The 20325-nt window shown below is 33.9% G+C and overlaps 1 protein-coding gene across 28 annotated transcripts in view; it reads left to right on the forward strand.

Annotated features, from left to right (window-relative positions):
- The first annotated feature begins 227 nt into the window (after positions 1–227).
- Positions 228–20325, forward strand: part of LOC105228998 (protein MTSS 1) — a 135947-nt gene continuing 115849 nt past the window's right edge. For 7 of the 28 annotated variants that reach the window (XM_049453132.1, XM_049453136.1, XM_049453140.1 and 4 more), the window contains exons 1-2: positions 234–1046; positions 19299–20155. In XM_049453132.1, coding sequence (XP_049309089.1) covers positions 20081–20155 — 75 coding nt within the window. In that variant the 5' untranslated portion in view covers positions 234–1046; positions 19299–20080. Of the gene's footprint in view, positions 1047–19298; positions 20156–20325 lie in introns of all 28 variants that reach the window. The other 21 variants (XM_049453130.1, XM_049453133.1, XM_049453134.1 and 18 more) reach the window with 13 other exon arrangements.

The raw sequence follows: 20325 nt of genomic DNA on the forward strand, positions 1-20325 counted from the left end.
CAGTAAAAAGTTTAAAACATGGGAGTTTTCTGCTTTGTGGCAGCACTGATTTAGGTGTTCCAATTCCACTCAGGTTTAAATGCCAAATATACTAGTTGCCACATTGAGAAATAAGAAAACTTTTACGTGAATTTAAGTACAGCACACCATCTTTTTTTCTTTTATTTCAAGATGTATTATTTTTTTGTATTGGTATATCATTGTTATTATTTAGTTCATATACATTATTTACTTTGAATTTCTTAATTTCGTTTTTGCTCCTTTGCCACCACATCTGTTTCTTTGCATACTAAAATTGCAACCATGTCAGCGTCCAATAAGAATTTGTCATTTGTGTTTTCAATTTTCTAGCCGCTTTTTATTCGTAAAATGGCAGCTGTGCGCGCTCGTTGTATTCGCGATTCCGTTATCCGTTGAATTTTTTCTTTGCGTTACGAATGGCAGACACAAAGTGAATTGAAAAAGTAAAGGTTTCTACATCTATTATAAAATATAAATTTGAATTAATAAACGGTAAAAAGTATTGAATTAATAGAGGAAAGTCCACTCCTTTAGCAAAGTGATTCAAATGGAATATTAATGTATTTTGCAGTGTAAAAACAAAAGTTGACGCTGCCAATTGTTCCGCGAATTTTCCTGCAAAGGATATAGTGAAATATTGATATGGGAAGTGTGTTGTCTGAAGAAGTATCGAAGTATTGAATTACAACAGTTTTTTAGTGACTAAAAAACAAAAGTATCCTGAAGTTCTTTAATTTTATTAATGTTTTGAGAAGTGATAAAGTAGTGTAAAGTTTCGAAAGTTGGAAGTGTTTTACCGTCTGACTGGAAAGAATTATGTTTAGCGGAATAACTTCCTGATTTTATATCAGACGCTTTGATACACTTACATATGTATGTACATAATATCCCTTCACTTCAAAGGACAAGATATTTATTGAATGTGCGTATGTGTTCCATAGAGAGTGTAACACAACGATATGTAACAACGGATTCGCCAAAACAATCAAACAATTGGTACCGGACAGGACGAGAAAAACATTCAGGTAGGTGAAACGAATTAAAATTCAGTGAACTTTCTAATAAGCGGAGTTGTAAAAACCAATTTGATTATTTTCTTTTAAATAAAGTGTATTATATTTGTATTACATTTAGTATATTTGTTAGTTTCCTATTTTGTGGGAAATTACCTTTCTTATCCACGTTTGTTAGTTTTGGGGTGAAAGAAAGAATGATAGAGTCATCCGGCAACCCTATCACGGAGTTACACCCCCAATTTAAGAATATGTCTGTGCACCTTTTGTATACATATTTGTTTATTGTCTGGAAGTTCATAGCAACTCCATTTGTCGTCCCATATAATTGCATTTTTCAATTCCTGTATGCGCAAGTGCACTTGAAAAACTTATTCTCTGTATGTGTACTATCTACCATTCACCCTTAACTCGATATGGTTGTACACTAATATGTCCTTTGATTTGTCTCTCGGCCGGTGGGTCCATTATGTTGAATCAAGATGACCTGTATTATGGGTAACTCGTCGAATTCTCACTTTTATGTTGTCTAATTACATATAAAATAGTGTATATGTTAATTAATATTTAATAATATATGTATATAATATTCATTAAATTCTATACACGCAAAAAATTGTTTTTACAAAATTGAAGCTTTTTCTTGTTTACTTTAAACTAACTGAAGAGAAGTAAATGAAAATGTTAAAAATACTTTGTATATTTATCTGAAAGATTTATTTGCTCACAACATTTATTTTGCATTTAACCAAGATTATCATATTGAATATGATAGCGTACTTAAAAAGGCAAATAAATAAGTAAAAGTTGCACCGGTGTCTATTCCTTTAAATATTTCAGTATTTCTACAAGATCGTGTTGATCAAATTTAATATGTATCCCAATTTAGATTGCGACCCTCCATAAAATCAGCATTGGTTTTTACCGCATTTCAATATTTAGATGTGGAGAATTTCGCATATCCCCCAAACACATACCTAAAACTACTTTTTTTATCACAATACATAGTTGTTTTGACATTTCGTATTACTTATCTTCGAGCACTCATTAGTTCGGGTCCTCATGGAAGCCTACTAGGATATTCTTTTTATCAAAATACTAGTTGACGGCAGTTATACGTAATCATACCCCTTTTATATTAATCTTATGTTATGCAAATTTGTTGAATATATTTATGTATGTATGTAAATATTGGAAGCGGCTTTTGTGTGCAGACCTGTTTGCACCCATCTATAAAATGTACAATCGCCCTTGCTGGCCAATGCTTGTCTCTTAATTTATTTGCATTCACACGTTTTGCTTCGGCCTCTTATCTCTACTGAGTTTTGTTTTATTTATTTGTATTCTATTTTTATGTTTTAATACATTTTGCGAGTAGACCACTTTGCTTGACAAGTGTGGGTCGATTTGTGCGAATTTTACACATACATACTTGCGCAAGTAAAACATACGTAGGAAGACATGTTGTATAATAAATTGTAATATTGTGCTTTGTTTTTGTTTTCTTTTTCGAGTATTGATAGTTTCGCATGTTTTTTGTGTAGGCAGATATGTATGTAGGTGTCTATCGTATGGGGTTTCGACATAATGTTAGAAGAACAAACAACATTTATAAATATGTATTTATGTCTTTATGTTATAAAACTGTAAATCTGTAAAGGTGATAAAGTACATATGCACTTATATATAGTAAGTATGTAATTATAATAAAAATTCTACGTCACTATTATATGTATATTGTGATAACGAGTATGAAAATGTCAAAATGCAAACAAAAACGTCATTATTGTAAAGTTTTGTGGATAATATTCACTTCAGTGCATCGTTGATTTACATTAACGGTTTCTTATATTTTTTTTTTGTGGTTAATATGTATTTGTCACCCTGTTTAAGTGACAGGCAACTGAATGCATTTATTTATGTGAGGAATATTAAATTTTAAAACAATTTTTTAATATTATAGATTTTAATGAGAGAAATATTTCCGTAGCATCCAATATATTAAAAAAGAGAAAATAAATAAATAATGATGCAAGAACCTGTGTTCAAAAAACTTTGTACGTTTACGCAACAAGTTGCCAGAGAAGAAAAATGTATAAATAAATTGTTTACTTTATAAAAATCTATTTTTCTAGATCTTTGTTAACAGGCACAAATGCTTGTGTGCTAAATTTAACGTATTTAGTACAACAGTACATTAAAGGCATTAAATAAATTTTCAAGTAGGAGTGAATGGTGCTGAAATGCAGCAGTCTCAAAAGCAGAGGAAAACCCATCAACAATTCCTAAGCTAAAGTAAAGTATGTAGCTACAAATTATTTTAAAACAGAATTGGAAAACAGTTGGTTGTGGATGGTGTGATGGTCAGTCTGCACTGTGAAAGCGGTGGTACATTTGCATGAATAATGAATGAGTGCACTAGGTACCACCACACTGCAGTTGAACGCGAATTTGCTTTTCTGTAAAAATATACACAATAAATATACATATGTATATTTAAAGATCCGTAAATACACCTAAGCAACTGTGCACGCCGTGTCGACCGATTACCCAACTGATAAGTTAACTTTTAAATGTTTGCATTGCATTAATTGCCTAGAAAGAATTTGAGAGACCTCAATAAACGGAAGATAAATCTCATTGTTTTTAAGGTTATAGTATAATTGTAATACTACATAGCAGTTTTATACTTATATCCTGCAATAGGCATATAAATTAGCACTCAAAAGCGTTGTAAAATCACAGATAATTTGTTTGGCTCCGGTTTCTTTATTTCCATTCTAATTTTGCAAAAAGTAGCCTTAAGCCCGTCCAAGTAGCGTTCCTCTCCTACTTCGCTAATTTCGATTTATTTTCCGTTTATACAAAGTCCATACATATCTCCGTATATTAATGTATCTAGATGTATGTGTTTTTGGTTTTGCGTGGGCGGATATGCGATTTGTTTGGTGTTTATTTAAATGTGCTTGCCCGGCTTCTGGCGTGTGTTGTTTCTTCGCAGCGCCTATGTTTTGCTCCACTTGTACGATTCGCTAGATAATTTTCTCCTAGATTGCGTTTGTTTATAATAAAAGAAAGAAATCTGGCAGGTGTGAAAATTTTATCAACAAATGTTGTGCAAATACTGACTCAATGAAATTGCTTTCCGAGTTCGTTCGTTCTACGTCAATACTTTTGTGGGAATTATAAATAGTTTTTTGATTTTTTATTTGAAAAGTTGGCAAGTGGTTTGTTGTAATTTGTCTGGCGTGTGGCCTGTTTCCAGGTACTAATATTATTTTTTTATTTTCATATGTTTTTATATGTAAATCCGGTTTTATGAAAGTGTGAAAATTTGATTACACAATTTTCAAAGATCTTTTTCACTATAACTTATTATTTTCAAACAATTTTTGCGCTTAAGTAATATGTTCTAAATTGTATGTATTATCCTTACCACGTTGTAAAAAATAGATATTTTAGCATATCATACTCTCAAAAACTGCTTTGCATCGCAGAGGCGTTGAAGTTATAATGTTATCCACTATGGTTTGGGGTATATTTCTCTGCCATGAAAAAACTGATCAGTATTTGGCGCATTATTGCGATCAATTGCTTTTTTTTACAATTTGCCATACATTTTCTATGGGATTAAGATCTTGGGACTGGGAACTACGGATTTCATAATGTCTATATAAACGTACCGATCCATGCTACCATTAATATGATGAAGCGGCCCCAAACCAAAAGCAGAAAAGCATCCCCAGATACATAACATAGCAACTATGTTTGACTGTTTTTAGACAATAGAAATTTTTAAGACGCTTTTTTCGTTGGCGTCGAACGAAACTCACGCCATCACTTCCTACCAAATTAAATTTGGACTCATCACTAAAAAGAACAGCTTTCCACTTGTTTTTTGGCTATTCTAGATGATTTTTAGTAAACACAATCGTTTTAGTTGGTTACGTTTGCTACTAAGCGGTTTCTTCGCTGGTCGATAACTATGTACATAAATCAACGTTATTTAGGCGATGAGCGACCGTTCTTGAGTAGATTGGTAACCCAAGCGCCTTTACCAATTGCGGAGCGCTTTAAAATTGATATTTTTTACCTCTCTTACAATTCAGCGGTCAGTCTTTTCATCAGTTTTTCTTGGTCGACGTCCACGATACACTACTTCGACAGTTTTATTCCTAATAAAATTTGAAATTATTCGTGAGATTGATGACTTCTATACTTTATATTGTATTACAAAAAATAATATTTTTTTTTTAATTATTTACCTCAATTTGTTTCGAAGACAGCAAAAAAGCTGGCCTACAGCTCTTGATACTGAAATTTCATTGGTCAAGCGACAATTTGTCACGCAATTTATCACACAGTGCCAACATATGGCCCACACAATCTTTTGGTCGTCGAAGAGACAGCTTGATTTGCGTTTAGTGGGAGTTCGAAGAGCGGCAATGTTAATTTAGTGCTAATTAAAACGCTGCAGGAATCCAGTATCGAAATTTTCGAAATTGGGCGTATTTGATTACAGATACATATTAATTTTATACAATATAATCGTAAACATATGTACGTGTATACATATATAATATACACGTATGTACTTTGCTGTGATTTCGTACATGTTGGATAGTAAAACATATTCATTCATATTTTACTATTTTGTATTTATAGAAGTACTCATCCTTGCCACTGTGTTGTGGTAGCACCTCAACAATTTCCATTTGTCACGCAAAACTAATTACCTTAAATTGCATTGCGATAAGATAAAGTGATTGCTGTAACTTCCTACAAGCAGCGCAACACACTTATCACTTCGACCGATCGATCGATCACCAGCAGATGGTTGCCACACACACACTAATTGCCGCTGTCTGCTGGAAACTTTATCGTTGAACTCTTTTTTTATTTTTGTACTGGAAATCAATACCTGCGTTTATAATGCATTTGCTGTTTGCCCCGCATGTTGTTGTGAATTTGGTTGTTATAGATAATGGTGCATTTCCATTGAACTCCATTCAATGCTCACAAAATTATCGATAAGGTAGTGTAATTTGATGCCAATAACGGAAAACACCAACAAACGTTATATTTCCACTATTGGGAAATATTTCTGGAGCCATACATACATATTAGGTGTGTTTGCTTGAAAAGGTGTCAAAATGCCCGAAATGTGTTATTTTCGTAAAAAAAACATAAATTTCAAAGATTACATTTCACAAACAAAAAACAATTATGTAATATAATAGCGATAAGATATGCTTTTCTGATTTTATATATTGATAAGTTGAAAGATGAGGTGGGCTTTGTTAGTAAATTTAAGGCAGTGAAGCCTCGGACCACCCACATATCATGCAATTGTATGTATGTACATATGTGAAATCAATATATCTTTTATAGTTTACGGAGCTTTTCAACTCTCAACTTGATATCTAACATTGGGCTTTGGTCTTAGTAGGAGTTTTTTGAACTTTCCTCCAGGCCTAAAGATCGTGGATTAGAAGTTCTGTTGACATTTACGGTTAAATTAACGACGTTAATGATCCAGAGATTCTTTTAGGTTAGGATTCTTGTGGCTGTTCCATAAGTTTACTGCCAACATACGTCTGAAGTGATCTTTCAAGCAACTGAATGTGTTTGGAAACTCTAAAATAGTTGTTTTGTGGGTGGGTAGGGTAAAAAGCGGAACCTGAACGTGAAATTTTTATACGATTTTGAAACGGACTTTAGTTTTGTGGAAATGGTACTCTAACATTTTAGGCCATAAATACTCTGAAGACGGTCTTTATTCCATGGTAGTGTGGAATAGAAGCTACAGCATATTTGTTGAAATTTCGCATTCAGATTCTCAATCTTTTCTGAACATGCACTCGGTCAACAAAGGAGTTTAGACTAAAACAAATTGTCCGCTTTATATTGCCAAGAACTGCACTCATCAAAATCTACCACTATTCGACTGGGTTTAAATCCAATGAACAGTCCGGTTAACGTTCAAACTTCAATCCCATACGTGCTTGACAACACCTTATTGCAGGATGACCAATTAAATTTGAAATAAAATAAGAAATTATCCATCGGAAGTCTGCTGCAGACAGCAAAGGCAATTTCCCAACCCAGTTGATACAAAGAAGGTATCGTTACTTCTGGCACTCAAAGACACATACAAAAATATTACAGGCTTTAAGGAGTAGTGTAATTTTCTGTACAATTTGTTACAAAAACAAAACCAAACAAGCAAAGAACCGTTGAGATTCGTTTCGTGAGAAATAAAGGCTGGTACGGCCGGTTAGTCTGGCTGCCGCTAGCATCCTTTCGAGCTGTTTGGCTTTCACAAACAAAAAAATCGGCATATTTTCTTTTATGTTGTGAGCATGTGAGCACGGAAATGCGAGACACACCGGTAGACAAACTTTGGGCTTGTCACTGATTTACATATAAACATGCATACATACATATGTATAAGTACGTAGTGTGCTCGCAAAATAATATCTTGTTTGCTCCACTTCTGCACAATCTGGTTGTGGCTTCTTGTCATATAAAAAGAAATATTTTTATAACAATGGCCACAAAACAACTTTGGAAAAGTGTAAGAAATAGAAACAACTACATTTCATGCAAATCGTGGTACAATAAACTCGCGTTTTAAGTTCATCTACGGATACATATTTATGTAGATAATGCAATGTAACATCGGTAGTATATACATACATACGTATGTATGTATAAATATAATTTTGTAACTGTAGCTTCGAAAACAGATTTTAGTAACGGTTCTCAGTATTTCTGCACTACAAGTATGTATATGCAAATATCTGATGTAAATTGGAATGTTTCAAAAGCAATATTTGAGTAACCTTCAATAAGTTATAAGCTATGGGTTTAGATACTTGTATCAGTTACTAACTTCCTGGGTTCGTTGTGTGATTAACGTTATTACAAAATTTTACAAAGGAATACGACTTTATTTTTCCTTATAACATTTTAGATACTTCAGTATATGCTGCTCTGGCGGGTGGGTCCTAAAATTATTATATAATTTATAAGATGTTCAGTTTCATTAAATGTATTTTATGTAGGTACATACGTATTCCAAAAAATTGTAATCGCAAGATTTACTTTACAAATACATATTCAAAAAATCAGCTGTAAATTCGCTTCAGAAGAACAGAAACCCATTTTCAATCAACTGTTGTCTTTTAAGAAAACATTTCAATTCCTTAGCGACAAGCAATCCAAAATGATAAAAAACATATGCTTGAAAGTCAAACCATAAATACACTTAGTTATGCACGTAAATGTATATATAAATTTATCATTAACAAAATCATTCACTGATTTGTTCAAATATTTATTAACCATTTGTTGAGACCGTCACTTTTTGCAATGCAACGGCGTAAATGGAGGAAAACAGCTGTTGTCTGCTGCTGCTTTAATGGAAATCAAATGCTTCCAATGTTTATGTGCATGCGTTAAGTGTAAAGCTAATAGTGTATTGACAAACTGTGTGGACACTTCTGTTAGCGTAAGTGCGCTGAAGTGCACATTTTCACTACATTTACTTATATGCATATGTATGTACATGTTGTACACATCACAATTGTGCATTTGGTTATCACACATTTGAATATAAAGCTTCCATTTTCATTTGCCATTTCACTGCTATTTCATATTTGTTGCTTCGACCAGCTTATGTCAAACATTTTGTTCCTTTTTCACACTACACACCCTGTAGAATAAGAGCATGAACTTTGATGGGAAATTCGCTTTCACTTTTGACAACTGGAAAATGTCAATAGGCCGTGAGAAAAATAAATTAAAACCGATTTTTGAAATGGTTATAATGATAGAAGTATTAAGTGAATATTTACTTATGTGTAGTGGTATTTTCTTGAAAGTGTTATATTATATAATGCAGCTAAGGGTTTTTGATACAATTTTCTTCAATGGAAATTATGTGCTTCAATGAGACACATCAATGCGAAAGATTTTTTGCATTACTTCTAAATCACATATAGTATTGATTTTTTATTCCCTAAACACGCAAACCACTCCGTCAGTTTCTGAGGTATCGATCTTATTTTTGGACACATTCTCTTCACCTCAAAGATCTGATAATGTGTCGGAACCGCCTATATTAGACCAGTATTGCCTTTAGCTGCCAGACAAACTGAACCATCAAAATCAAGTTCTTGTATGAAATACTTTTTTAATGGATATGATATCTTCAGCATATTTGACATGGATTATTGTCCAAGGCAACAGTACCATCCCCGAACAAATTGTTCATATCGGACCAATATGGCACCCATACAAACTGACCGATCCAAACTTATTCTTCTATAGAAACTTTTTTTTAGTGAAAGGTATTAAATCTTCGGTACAACCGAAGTTAACATTTTTGTTTTTTTTTAATAATTTTTTTATACATTTGTATTTTGATCTCAATATTTATAATAGGGAAACCATAATTTTTTAAACTATTACTCCTTCGATATAAAAAGCAAACATTATTATAACTTTTTCTCAGCCAAACGGAAGGTGAAACCGCTTGGGAAGTTGTGCCATATACTAACTAACTATTAATATACAGAGGTTATGTTTACTAATTGTGAATTGTTGACTTGACAATAAGTCAACGAACAGTTATCGACATGAAGTTAATTTACTAACTCTGATATTATTAATTATAATATATATAATTTTCTTACATAAGAACGTATACTTATTGTGTGACCACTTTACTTCCTTTCCTCCTTCCTGCTTGTTGACACGAAATCATTTCTTCGATATGGCAAAATATCTTCCAAGTTATGGAACCGAAAGCCACTTTATGCTTTTAAATTACCTGGCTAATTTAGTTGAATATTTAGAATGAAGTAGTGGCAGTGGTAGAAGCCGATTGAGGCAAAAAAATACCACATACACCGAACGACGGGTGCTGGCGAGCAGTAAATACTAAGCGGCTGTTGCAACATTGTATTGTTGCCGCCGCTGTTGCTGCTGGTTGCTACTTCTTCGGCAGTAGATCACATCACGAATCGCTACGTGACCGCACAATGAAGGGAAAATTTTCACAATTAGCTTGTCGGCGAAGTTCTTCTGGTTGATGGCCTGTTTACTTGCCTCACTGACTGGTTGCATTACTTTTTCTTCACATTTATTTTATTTATTATACTCGTACATGTAAACTTCTGTGTATGTTTGCTCGTATGCTGAGCAACAGCGAATCGCAACATCATTGTCGGCGTGACGTACCCTGGCATTTACTTCGAAACTTTTTTATTTTCATTTTTCAATATAGTACCACATATATATTTTTTATGTCTTGTGAATGATGCTGAAAACATTGCCGATCCTAAAACAGCTTCTTTCCTACCCGTTTATGCTGTGTATAATTTCATTGGCTCATTCATCATTCGTGTGGCCCTGTGAACTCTTCACCTCAGCCATTTTCTGGCATTTGCTGTGTGCGCCTTTTCTTTTGCCGATTTTATTGGTAAATTCTTCAGTGGCAAATTTTTTTATTTCAGTAATAAATTTGAATATAGATTTTTATGTTTTTCCTTTTGGAGCAGCAATCACGTGTTGAATTTCTTTTGTTCGCTTTTTATATAGTGCTGTTTATACATTTTCAATTGTATGCTTAAACGATTTTTTACGGCTTAAACGTTCAATTCTTTGCTTTTCCACGGCGAATTAGCGCGGCAGTTTCTTTCTATTGCTTTGATTTCATTTCTATTATTTCAATATATACGTTTCTTATGCATACATAGCATTGCCAACTGCAAGGAACGGTGTGCAAAAGTATTTTTATGTTTAAGTATACATATAGTATATGTAAGTATATAAGTATGGTCTTCTACCTCACGATCGCTTTTCGCTCTGCCTTCGACTGCTGCAATTTGAATAATTTTCTGTATTGAGCGTCTAATTTCCGGTGGAAGTGTGTTAATATGAATAGCCTTCAGTAATGTGTATCTGATTTGCGTTAGTTTAATATTAAAAATAAAAAAGCTAACTTCTGCTGAAAGCTAAAATACCCCTCACAATTGCAAGGATACTATACAAGAGTTTTTGATAGGTAACTTTGTTTGGCAGTTTTGGGCTATAATGGTCCGATCTAAAAAATTTCGTCAGGGATTGTACTCCTACTTTGAAAAAATGCTACACGCCAAATTTCGTGATTATATCTTGCTAATTAACAAATTTTTCTTTACAAGCCTTGAATTTTGATTTAACAGTTTGTATGGCAACTAAATGCTATAATGGTCCGAAAAGCAAAATTTCACTGGAGTTCATATCATTGCTTTTAAAAATAATCCACACTGAATTTCTTGAATATATCTTGCCAAATAAATAAGTTTTCCATACAAGGACTTGATTTTGATCGTTCAGTTTGTATGGCAACTACATGCTAGGTTACCATTGTTTCATGCTAGGTACTATGTACAAACTTCTTAGCAAACTTAAACCTGTACGGGGCATAAAAAATATATCCACTTCAAATTAGAAAATTTGTTTTTCCTCTTTTGCTTTTCTTTGCCATTTCTCGTTTTCATTTTTAATCGCAACCATTTACAGTTTGTAAATTTGTATGTGTGCAGCGTGCTTCTGTGTTTGATGTTTTAATTTCAGGATTTTGCCCGAAGGATTAAGCCGCGCGCACTTGACGTTCTCTTTTAAAATAATCATTTAATAACTTTCTGGGTCACGCTTTTGCTGGCTGTGCTTGCTGCGCTGTCATTTCAACCGCGTTGCCAATTTGAGCTCATTTCCCGTAAGTTTCCTGCTTATTCAGCAGTTTTCATAATTTCGCAAATATTTTTCCTGACTTTAGCGTTGTGCAATTATTTTTGTGCCAAGAGATTTAAGTATAATATTTAAGCGCCTTTTAAGCGTCTTAAAGAATGTGTCAAGAATTTTTAAGCCTTTCATTTTGGCTGGTTTGTCTTGTACGAGATATGCAATTAAAATGGCTTTTCTAAAATGAGAACTCATTTCTGTGCCAAAAGCAATATTTATGCTCTCATCTTGCCATCTTGCCACAGAGTATAATGGTTTTGTTCACCTAACGGTTGTTTGTATCACCTACGAGGGCTGCTATATATATTTCTGCCCTAATAATGAAAATAGGAATATTTATCAACGAAAATGGTTTTATCGTTTTTCAAAATATTCTCCATCAAGATTTATACACTTTTGCATGCGCTCAAACCAATTTTCGAAGCACTTTTTCCACTCCGATTGAGACACCTCCAAAACATGGTTTTTGAATGCTTCAACAGCATCTTCTGGCGACGAAAATCGTTGACCACGCATTATTTTCTTGATGTGTGGGAATAAAAAGAAGACATTGGGTGCCAAGTCAGGGCTGTACGGCGGATGACCCATCAATTCGACGTTTCGTTTTCGTGGTCGGTCAAAAAGACGCTGGTTTGAGCCGATGTGTGAGAGCTTGCATTGTCATGGTGCAAAATGATTCGTCTTCTCTTGTTCGTTTTTCGAATTTCTCCGAAGACTTCAGGCAAACAAATGGTGGTGTACCACTCAGAATTGACCGTCCTACGTTGCTAAAGCGGAACAGTGCTTCTTCCACGAACAACTTTCGTTGGATTTGGCTCGTCTTGGAAGACCCACACGTTCGATTGCTATTTTGTTTCGGGCTCATACGCATAGATCCATGATTCGTCACCTGTGACGATCTTATAAACGTCTTTTGAAGCACCGCGATCGTATTTTTTCAGCATTTCTTTACACCAATCCACACGAGCCTTTTTTTGAACGACTGGCAAATTGTGCGGGATACAACGAGAACAAACCTTTTTTACGGCCAGGTGTTCATGCAATATCGAATGTATGTTGGTGGGAGAAATGCATAGGCATGCGTCTATCTGAAGGTATGTTACATGACTTTTTTCTGGCACAACGGCTGTTTTTGGACGACCTTCACGGAATTCGTCTTTGAGCGAGCGTCGGCCACGATTGAATTCGTTGTACCAGTTTTTCACAGTGCTATAGGATGGTGCTTCATAGCCATACAAAGATTTTAGTTCATCGATGCACTCTTGTCGTGATAATCCACGTCGAAAGTTGTGAAAAATGATCGCACGAAAATGTTCATGAGTTAATTCCATTTTTTGGCCGAGATGAATTTTTTAATTCCCTGTAAATAAAACAATTCACAATTAAATGACAAAACGTTCTGAGTGATGTTATGCTAAAAAATGTCAAACTTTCCAATGGAAATGTCAGATTGCACCTGGCAACACTTAGTGCTGCCTAGTCCAGAAATATATGTATATAGAAGCCTACGTAATATATAGCATAAAATTTTCGGTTACACCCGCACTTAGCTCTTCCTTACTTCTTTATATACATATATATTTATTAGTATTAAAACTTAATCACATATTTCACCATAATTCAAACAAATCGAAGCTTGCAGTGAGGGAACAGCTCATTCCAAAGTCGTAGCGAATAAGAAATGGAGCTTATCTTTAAATTTCCTTTAATACTTGCTAGCACGACAATTTACAAACACACATAAAATAAACAAGTTTCTATAATTATATTTCTTTTTGTAAGCAATTTGTATTCGTATTTATGCGCTGATAAGCACACAACAAAAGAAAATGAATGTACTTAGTGGAAAAAAGTTGCGAAAATGCACAACGCCTGTTTCGACTAAACAATCTCTCCTAGTAAGCAATCGAAAGCCACAACACAAGCTTAATCAATTTAACAAAAAAGTAAGTTGATTTGCAGAAAAAAAGTGAACAACAATCTTGAAATGAGTAATATTTTGTAAAAGAAGTTATACTGTTTTTGGTTACCAATTGCACTTGCTTCAAAATTTATCAAACAATATAAATATAACATGTAATATATATTTATATTTGCTCCACAATTTCCATGTTAGTTCCAAATTTAATTTTTCTGTTTTATTTATTATTGTTTCCTTATACGAGCAACATTTTTTACACAATTTATTCCCTAAAATCACAACTAAATCAAAATTATTACGTCTCCACAGCTTGTGTCATTGTGACCCTCTCAATTTCCATTTCCGCACGATCCCCACTCAGAGGAAAGCGTTAAACAGCAGACCACTCGTACACTACTTGCCACAAACACTCTCGTATTTCCGTTTCGTGCAACAATTTCCTTCAACTGTGCGCAGCTGCATGCTGGTTAACGCTTCACACTTTCTTCACACATATCACCAGCCCACAAGGCACACAAAGTAAGCATGCAGCAGCCTCAGCCGCGCGGGGAAAATATTGCTAGACTAGGTACATTTATATGTTTGTAAGTAAATATATGTATATGTACTTTTAAGTAGGCAGCGTTGTCTTCTTTTCATTTGTTTCGCCTTCAACACGCAATTTACACACTAAACTTTTATGGGTTGCAGCGGTGCCTGCGTTGAGCGGGATGCCTCAAAGTTGCCGCGCGCTCCATCACACACATACTCACCAGATGATTTATTATGTGTGAAGTTGGCGATGATTGAATTTTATTCCGCTTTTTGCTTTACTTTACTTCACTTTGACTTGCTTTCCTACGTTTGTTTGTTGTTGGCGGCAATGCGCTGCCTTCCATCGTTTGCGTTCTGCCCGCATTTTACTTTGACGTTTAGATATCAAGCTTTTTTCATGACGGCCGCAAGATGCTTCTATGTTCGTGAATATATGTACAAATGTATATGTATACTTATAATTTATGTACATAAGTATATGTTTTTCTGCACTATTTCGCTGCTTTTTTTTGTTGTTCTTTAGCTATTATTATTTTATTTATACATTTAAACACATAAATACATAAACAAATATACATATGTCTTCCCCTATTGTTCCTCACAATTTCTTGTAATTTTTTATAATATATGTTGGTGTATATTTTATCATTTATGTATATATTTCCTCCCCTTCAATGTTTTCTACTGCCATCGCCTGCCGCCCCTCGCTTGCTCAGCTACCACAAAGTTTATCTCAAGAGGTCATTTACATTCAGTCATTGTCTTTGCATCAATTTTCCACTTTTTTGCATGCTTTCTTTTGTTGCTTTTCTTTCTAAATATATTCTATCCGGCTATTATCAACACTTATTCGCTCAAGACAATGATTTTCTGTGCAATTTTCTGCAGTCACCAATTTACTTTTTCCTTCTTAACATTTATTCTCTGAGTTGCCCTGCATTTTTAGTTTTCATTTGTTGGTATTTCTTATGTGTCAGTTCACCTGCGAATTGTGCATTTCTTACACACTTGCATGTCAAAGTGCATTTACTTTTAAACAAATGCAAATGTTATACACATGTATATACGTATTTACATACATAAATATGTACCTATGTACATATGTATATGCCTATGTTTGCTGCTGATGTGTAAAATATTTACTTTGTGCCATTAGACCGCATAAGGGCCTGTCCGTTGAACTTTAATTGATCTCGACAAGTACTTTGCTGTGGCTCCTCAATTTGTTATACTTTGATTTCTCCCCAAATGCCTTCTTGACAGCTGCTGTCAATTTGATCAAATTACACAATTACAGTTTGTGTGTTTTCCAGTGAACTTTTGTGTATGTAGGTGAAAAATCTTAATTGCTCGTAGTCTCAACTTTACCTAAAAAGGGCTAACATTTTTTATATAAGTGCATGGCGTGACAATCAACACGTAAAGCTAAATTTTTTAATCACTACGCAGTTGGTCTATAAGTTTTTATGGTCATGTGTTGTAAACTTGTACTTGGTTATTATATTTTTCTTGCTTTTTTACATATGCAATATTTATATATGTACTTATGTATATGCACATGTATATACGGATATATTTACACTTTGCTTTATCTATTTCTTTTGCATCTTAACGACCTTCCACATGCTCGTGTTATTGACCACTCACTCACTGGGCATTAATTTCAAAAACTTTTTCATTCCCACATATTCGTGTGTCTTTTCGTGTTACATTTTCTTTTGTAATATCAAAACAACACAACACTTTTGGTCTTCTCGTTTATTGCATTTGCATGACTTTTATGTCTTTTTCTAATTAATTTTTCGTTGCGACTTAGGTTCATTGAAGATTTGAAATTTCACGCCATTGACGTGTTTGCGCAAAGTGAAATTAATATTTTTGCTTTCGCTTGATATGTACGTAAATACATATGTATATGTAGCTTTAAAAAATATATATCTTGATTTTTATAATCTTATATTTTTATATATGTTCTATAAAAGTCTTCGTAAATGAGAGTAGCTAAATTTGATTTGTGAATTAAACTTTTTGTTTTTGAAAAAAATTGGCGTTAAATTTGACAATGTTAACAGCTGACTGTTGATCGGAACAGTGTTGCATTAAAAAAATTAAAAAAAATAATTGCAATTTAAATAAAAAATTTATAGAAGGCTTCTTAAAATCAAGTTTTTAATAAAATAATAAAGCAATTTGGTCCCACCACTATTTTGAAAAAAAAAAAATTCCAGTTTTGTTGCTTGTTGTAAATTAAACTAGCTTTTGAACGCAATTTGCTACATGACTGTTAAAATCCACTAAATTCGATTACGCTTGCATAATAGCCCAAAAGGCAAAAATAATCAACCGAACATATTTTTCCATTGCCGCAACCAAAAATTCAATTGCCGCCTACAAACATGGTTGTGGATGCATGCGTCAATACTGACAAGCATTTAATTGAAATGCAATTGCAGTGCATATCCCCTGAGCCCAATTTCCAGGCGCTCTGCTAGCATAAGCTCCCAATTTGTGTTGCACGATTGTAATATGGCCAGCAAAAAGGCCCTCTGAGACGCAGCAATGCAGTTATGACCCAATCCCTGCCGCGCCGCAGCGCACAGTTGCACATTTTCATAAATTCATTCTTCATTTGACTGCCCAGTTGGGAATATGTCCCACCATGCACCTCTCTGCCCGGCATACATATTCGTACTCGCTGCCCATATGCGTTCGTCAAAGCACATTTATAGTCGTCTACATCATTATGCACTTATGCATTTTCTGTATATTGACAAGGCTCGTAATGTAAAATCTTAAATACTACGACTTGCCATAGTCACATTTTAATATAACTTCATAGTAGGTGTAGTGACAAGGTGGCCGCCTAGAAAAGGGGCCAACACGTTCACGCTTTGGCCTTCTAAGCACACCGGTCGACTAGACGGCGAAATGACTTGGTCAAACTCTCTTCCGCTAACTGCTTTTGTACACAGCGAGTTGCGTCTTTTTTACGCGCCTCAATTGTCTGGTTGCATATGTACGAGTACATACAAACATCGGTTTGTATGGGCATGCACTTACTAAGTTAAGCTATTATATTATTATTATTTATGTGGTAATTATTAACTTATTCTATTGTCATATTTTCTACTGTTCTTTGCTGTCTTCAAATGACCGTACAGTACGTGCAAAGTTAGTAACCATACTATTTATTTTGCAAATGCGATGTTTCTTAGCGTGCCGCTGCATTAAAAGCATAATTTAAAGAAACATTAAAGATTTATCTACACATTGTAGAAAACCAGAATAAAAAATTAATATTATTAAATATTATTTACTGAAATAAATTTATTTTCTTCATGATTATAAATCTCATTTAAAAAAATCACTAATTTTAAGAAATTATTGCTCATAAAATAAATTATAAAAAAACTTAAACTTGAAACACAACCGCTAATCAATAATTGTTTTTTTTTTTTTCAACTGTTTTCTGCGATCATCAAAATAAAAAAACGACACCCTGTAAACTGTTCTGCGGAATCCCTTTTTATTTGTTCAGAAAGCTGATTGCATCCCACACATAATTAAAATTCATTTAAATTCAGCGGATTAAAATGTATTTATACAAATTTGTTTGCCTCACATACTGCGCACACATACCTAAACCGTGTGTTTAAATATAAAACTGCATACAGACAAATAAATGCAGCGAATGCAGCGAAGAATTACAACAACTCGCGTATGTTTGCTTATGTAGGTCACAATGAAACCGTGAAAGTGCATTGATTATTTGCTCGATTGCCTGGCTGGCTTGTTGGCTGGCTGATTGGCTGACTGCAGAGCGTTTGCCGTTTGTTTTTGACGGCGCAGTTGCCTTGCCGCCCATTGCTTGCGCTTCTATCAGCGGGCATGCCATAGCAGCCGCTATACTTCTGTGATAAAAGCTTAATAATTCACGTAAACAGTTGATTTTGTTGTTATCAAGCCACATATTGTTTTTATAGTTACTTTTTTACTTTTTTTTCGCTTGTACCACAAATGCTGCATAAAGAGCCACTTGAAAGGCCAAAGCCGAAATCGGACACGCACTTTGCCATTAAGCATAATTAAACATATTTTACGACCGGTCATTATATTTACTAAATGGACTTTAACAAACACAAACAAGCGCACATACATGTGTGTGCGTTTAGGTGTGGAAGCTTAATTACTTTTCCATATATGAAATTTCGTTGCTTGCTCGAACGTTGTGTTCGGCAGTGCATTGCACTTTGGCGCATTGTTTGTTTTTGTTCTTGCTAAATTATAGTTTATTTTCTAACGTCGAAGTAATGATTAATTTGTGGTTAATAATATTGGTATAAAATAATAAATTACTGTTTACTTTTATAGAAAATTTATTGGCAAAGTGCGAGGCAATATTTTTAAACTTTCGAAGTAGGAAGTGGAAAATATAAATAGAAAATTATATTTATATACATACATATATATTTCTTTATAAATGTAACCACTTTTTGATTGCTTTGAATAGTTTTTTTTTGTAAGACATAATTCTCATAACCCGAAACTTTAAAAAATCTCGAAAAAAATTAAAGCTAATTTATTTACAACCCTTTTATTTTAATTTCTAATTCATACAAAAAAAATTTGGCCACTGCTTGTTGTACATTTTTTTTTTGCAAATTTCAATCGCACACATAAATGATCTGGCGCCATCTAAGCAAACAATCTAAGCTAGCGAATCGCGCTCGCTGTGCGTGAATAAATTTCTCACTACTGAACCTTTGAACGAGCGAAGAATTTCTTTTTCAACATAAAGAAACCGTTTCCCACCACCTTCAGCACTCCCTCATTTCGATCAGATCGCAATCTGTTCTAGATCACATGGCGTACGTATGTATGTGCGCATGTTCCGTATGAATAATTAATTCCTAATTTACTCCGCAGACTCCTCAGAACCGCTTCATAACCTCACTGCCGTCGCCTGCAAGACAATGATTAATTTTCGTATTTGCTCTCTCTTCTTGTCTTTACAGAATTAACGATCAATTTCATTTTACGATAACAATAGCGCAAACAACAACAACAACAGCAGCAAAAGCATGAAAATAAACACGCGAACAACCAGCAGAATAGCAACGAAACCAAAACGATTCCATCAAGTGATCTGAACGAAAATGTCGAACAAACAACAAAAACGTAAAGAACAACAAAAATCAAAATAATACAAAAAGTGTAAAAAAAAATTAAAAACATTTGCGTCGAAGAAATTGTGTGAAGAAAGCATTAGTGAAGAAGAAGCAAAACAAAAAAAAAATAATCTAACCTAAAAATAATTAAAAAGCTGAAGCAACAGCATAAAAAATACGAACAAAATAAATAAAGTCAGTCAATCAAAGAAAAATATAAAAATGTCGAAATGTCAAAATAATTCCAATAATTCGGCGCAGCTTTTGATGCGCTGCATTTTCAGAGCAGATATCAGCGGTTGAGCCACCACCCTCCACCGTTGAAGGCGTTCCTCGTCGTTTGATGTGTGTTGATATAATAGTTGTTGAGGAAAAAAATCTGCGAATGACGAAATTAAGCGACGCCGCAAATAAATAAAGGAAACGCATAACACCAGTAATAATAATAATAATAACGAAGTGCTAGCAATTAGAGGCAATTAACGTAATTGTTGAAAATTGTCAAAACATTCTCGAAAGTCGCCAGAAATAGTAATAAATATCCGAAAAGTGTTGCCTCAGTGTTCCTACTTTGAGGTTAAGTGATTTATTTTTTTTTTTCAAAAGGCAAATATAGTGTATTTATCACAATGGATTTGAGCTTAGAACGCGACAGCAGCTCTGCGCTGGGCAGTCTCTTCCAGCAGATTATCAATGATTTGAAGGTAAGTCGACATTTTTTATTCTAAATTAATGTGCTTTATTTCTATAAAAGATTCCATCGAGCTTAGGCATTTTATACACTTTTATACTCGCATGGACCCTAAAGAAATTTATTAATAATGAAATTTAATTATTTATAATATGGACATATGTATATCATATATAATATCAT

Source organism: Bactrocera dorsalis, chromosome 3 (assembly GCF_023373825.1).
Source record: "Bactrocera dorsalis isolate Fly_Bdor chromosome 3, ASM2337382v1, whole genome shotgun sequence".
Classification (NCBI taxonomy): domain Eukaryota; kingdom Metazoa; phylum Arthropoda; class Insecta; order Diptera; family Tephritidae; genus Bactrocera; species Bactrocera dorsalis.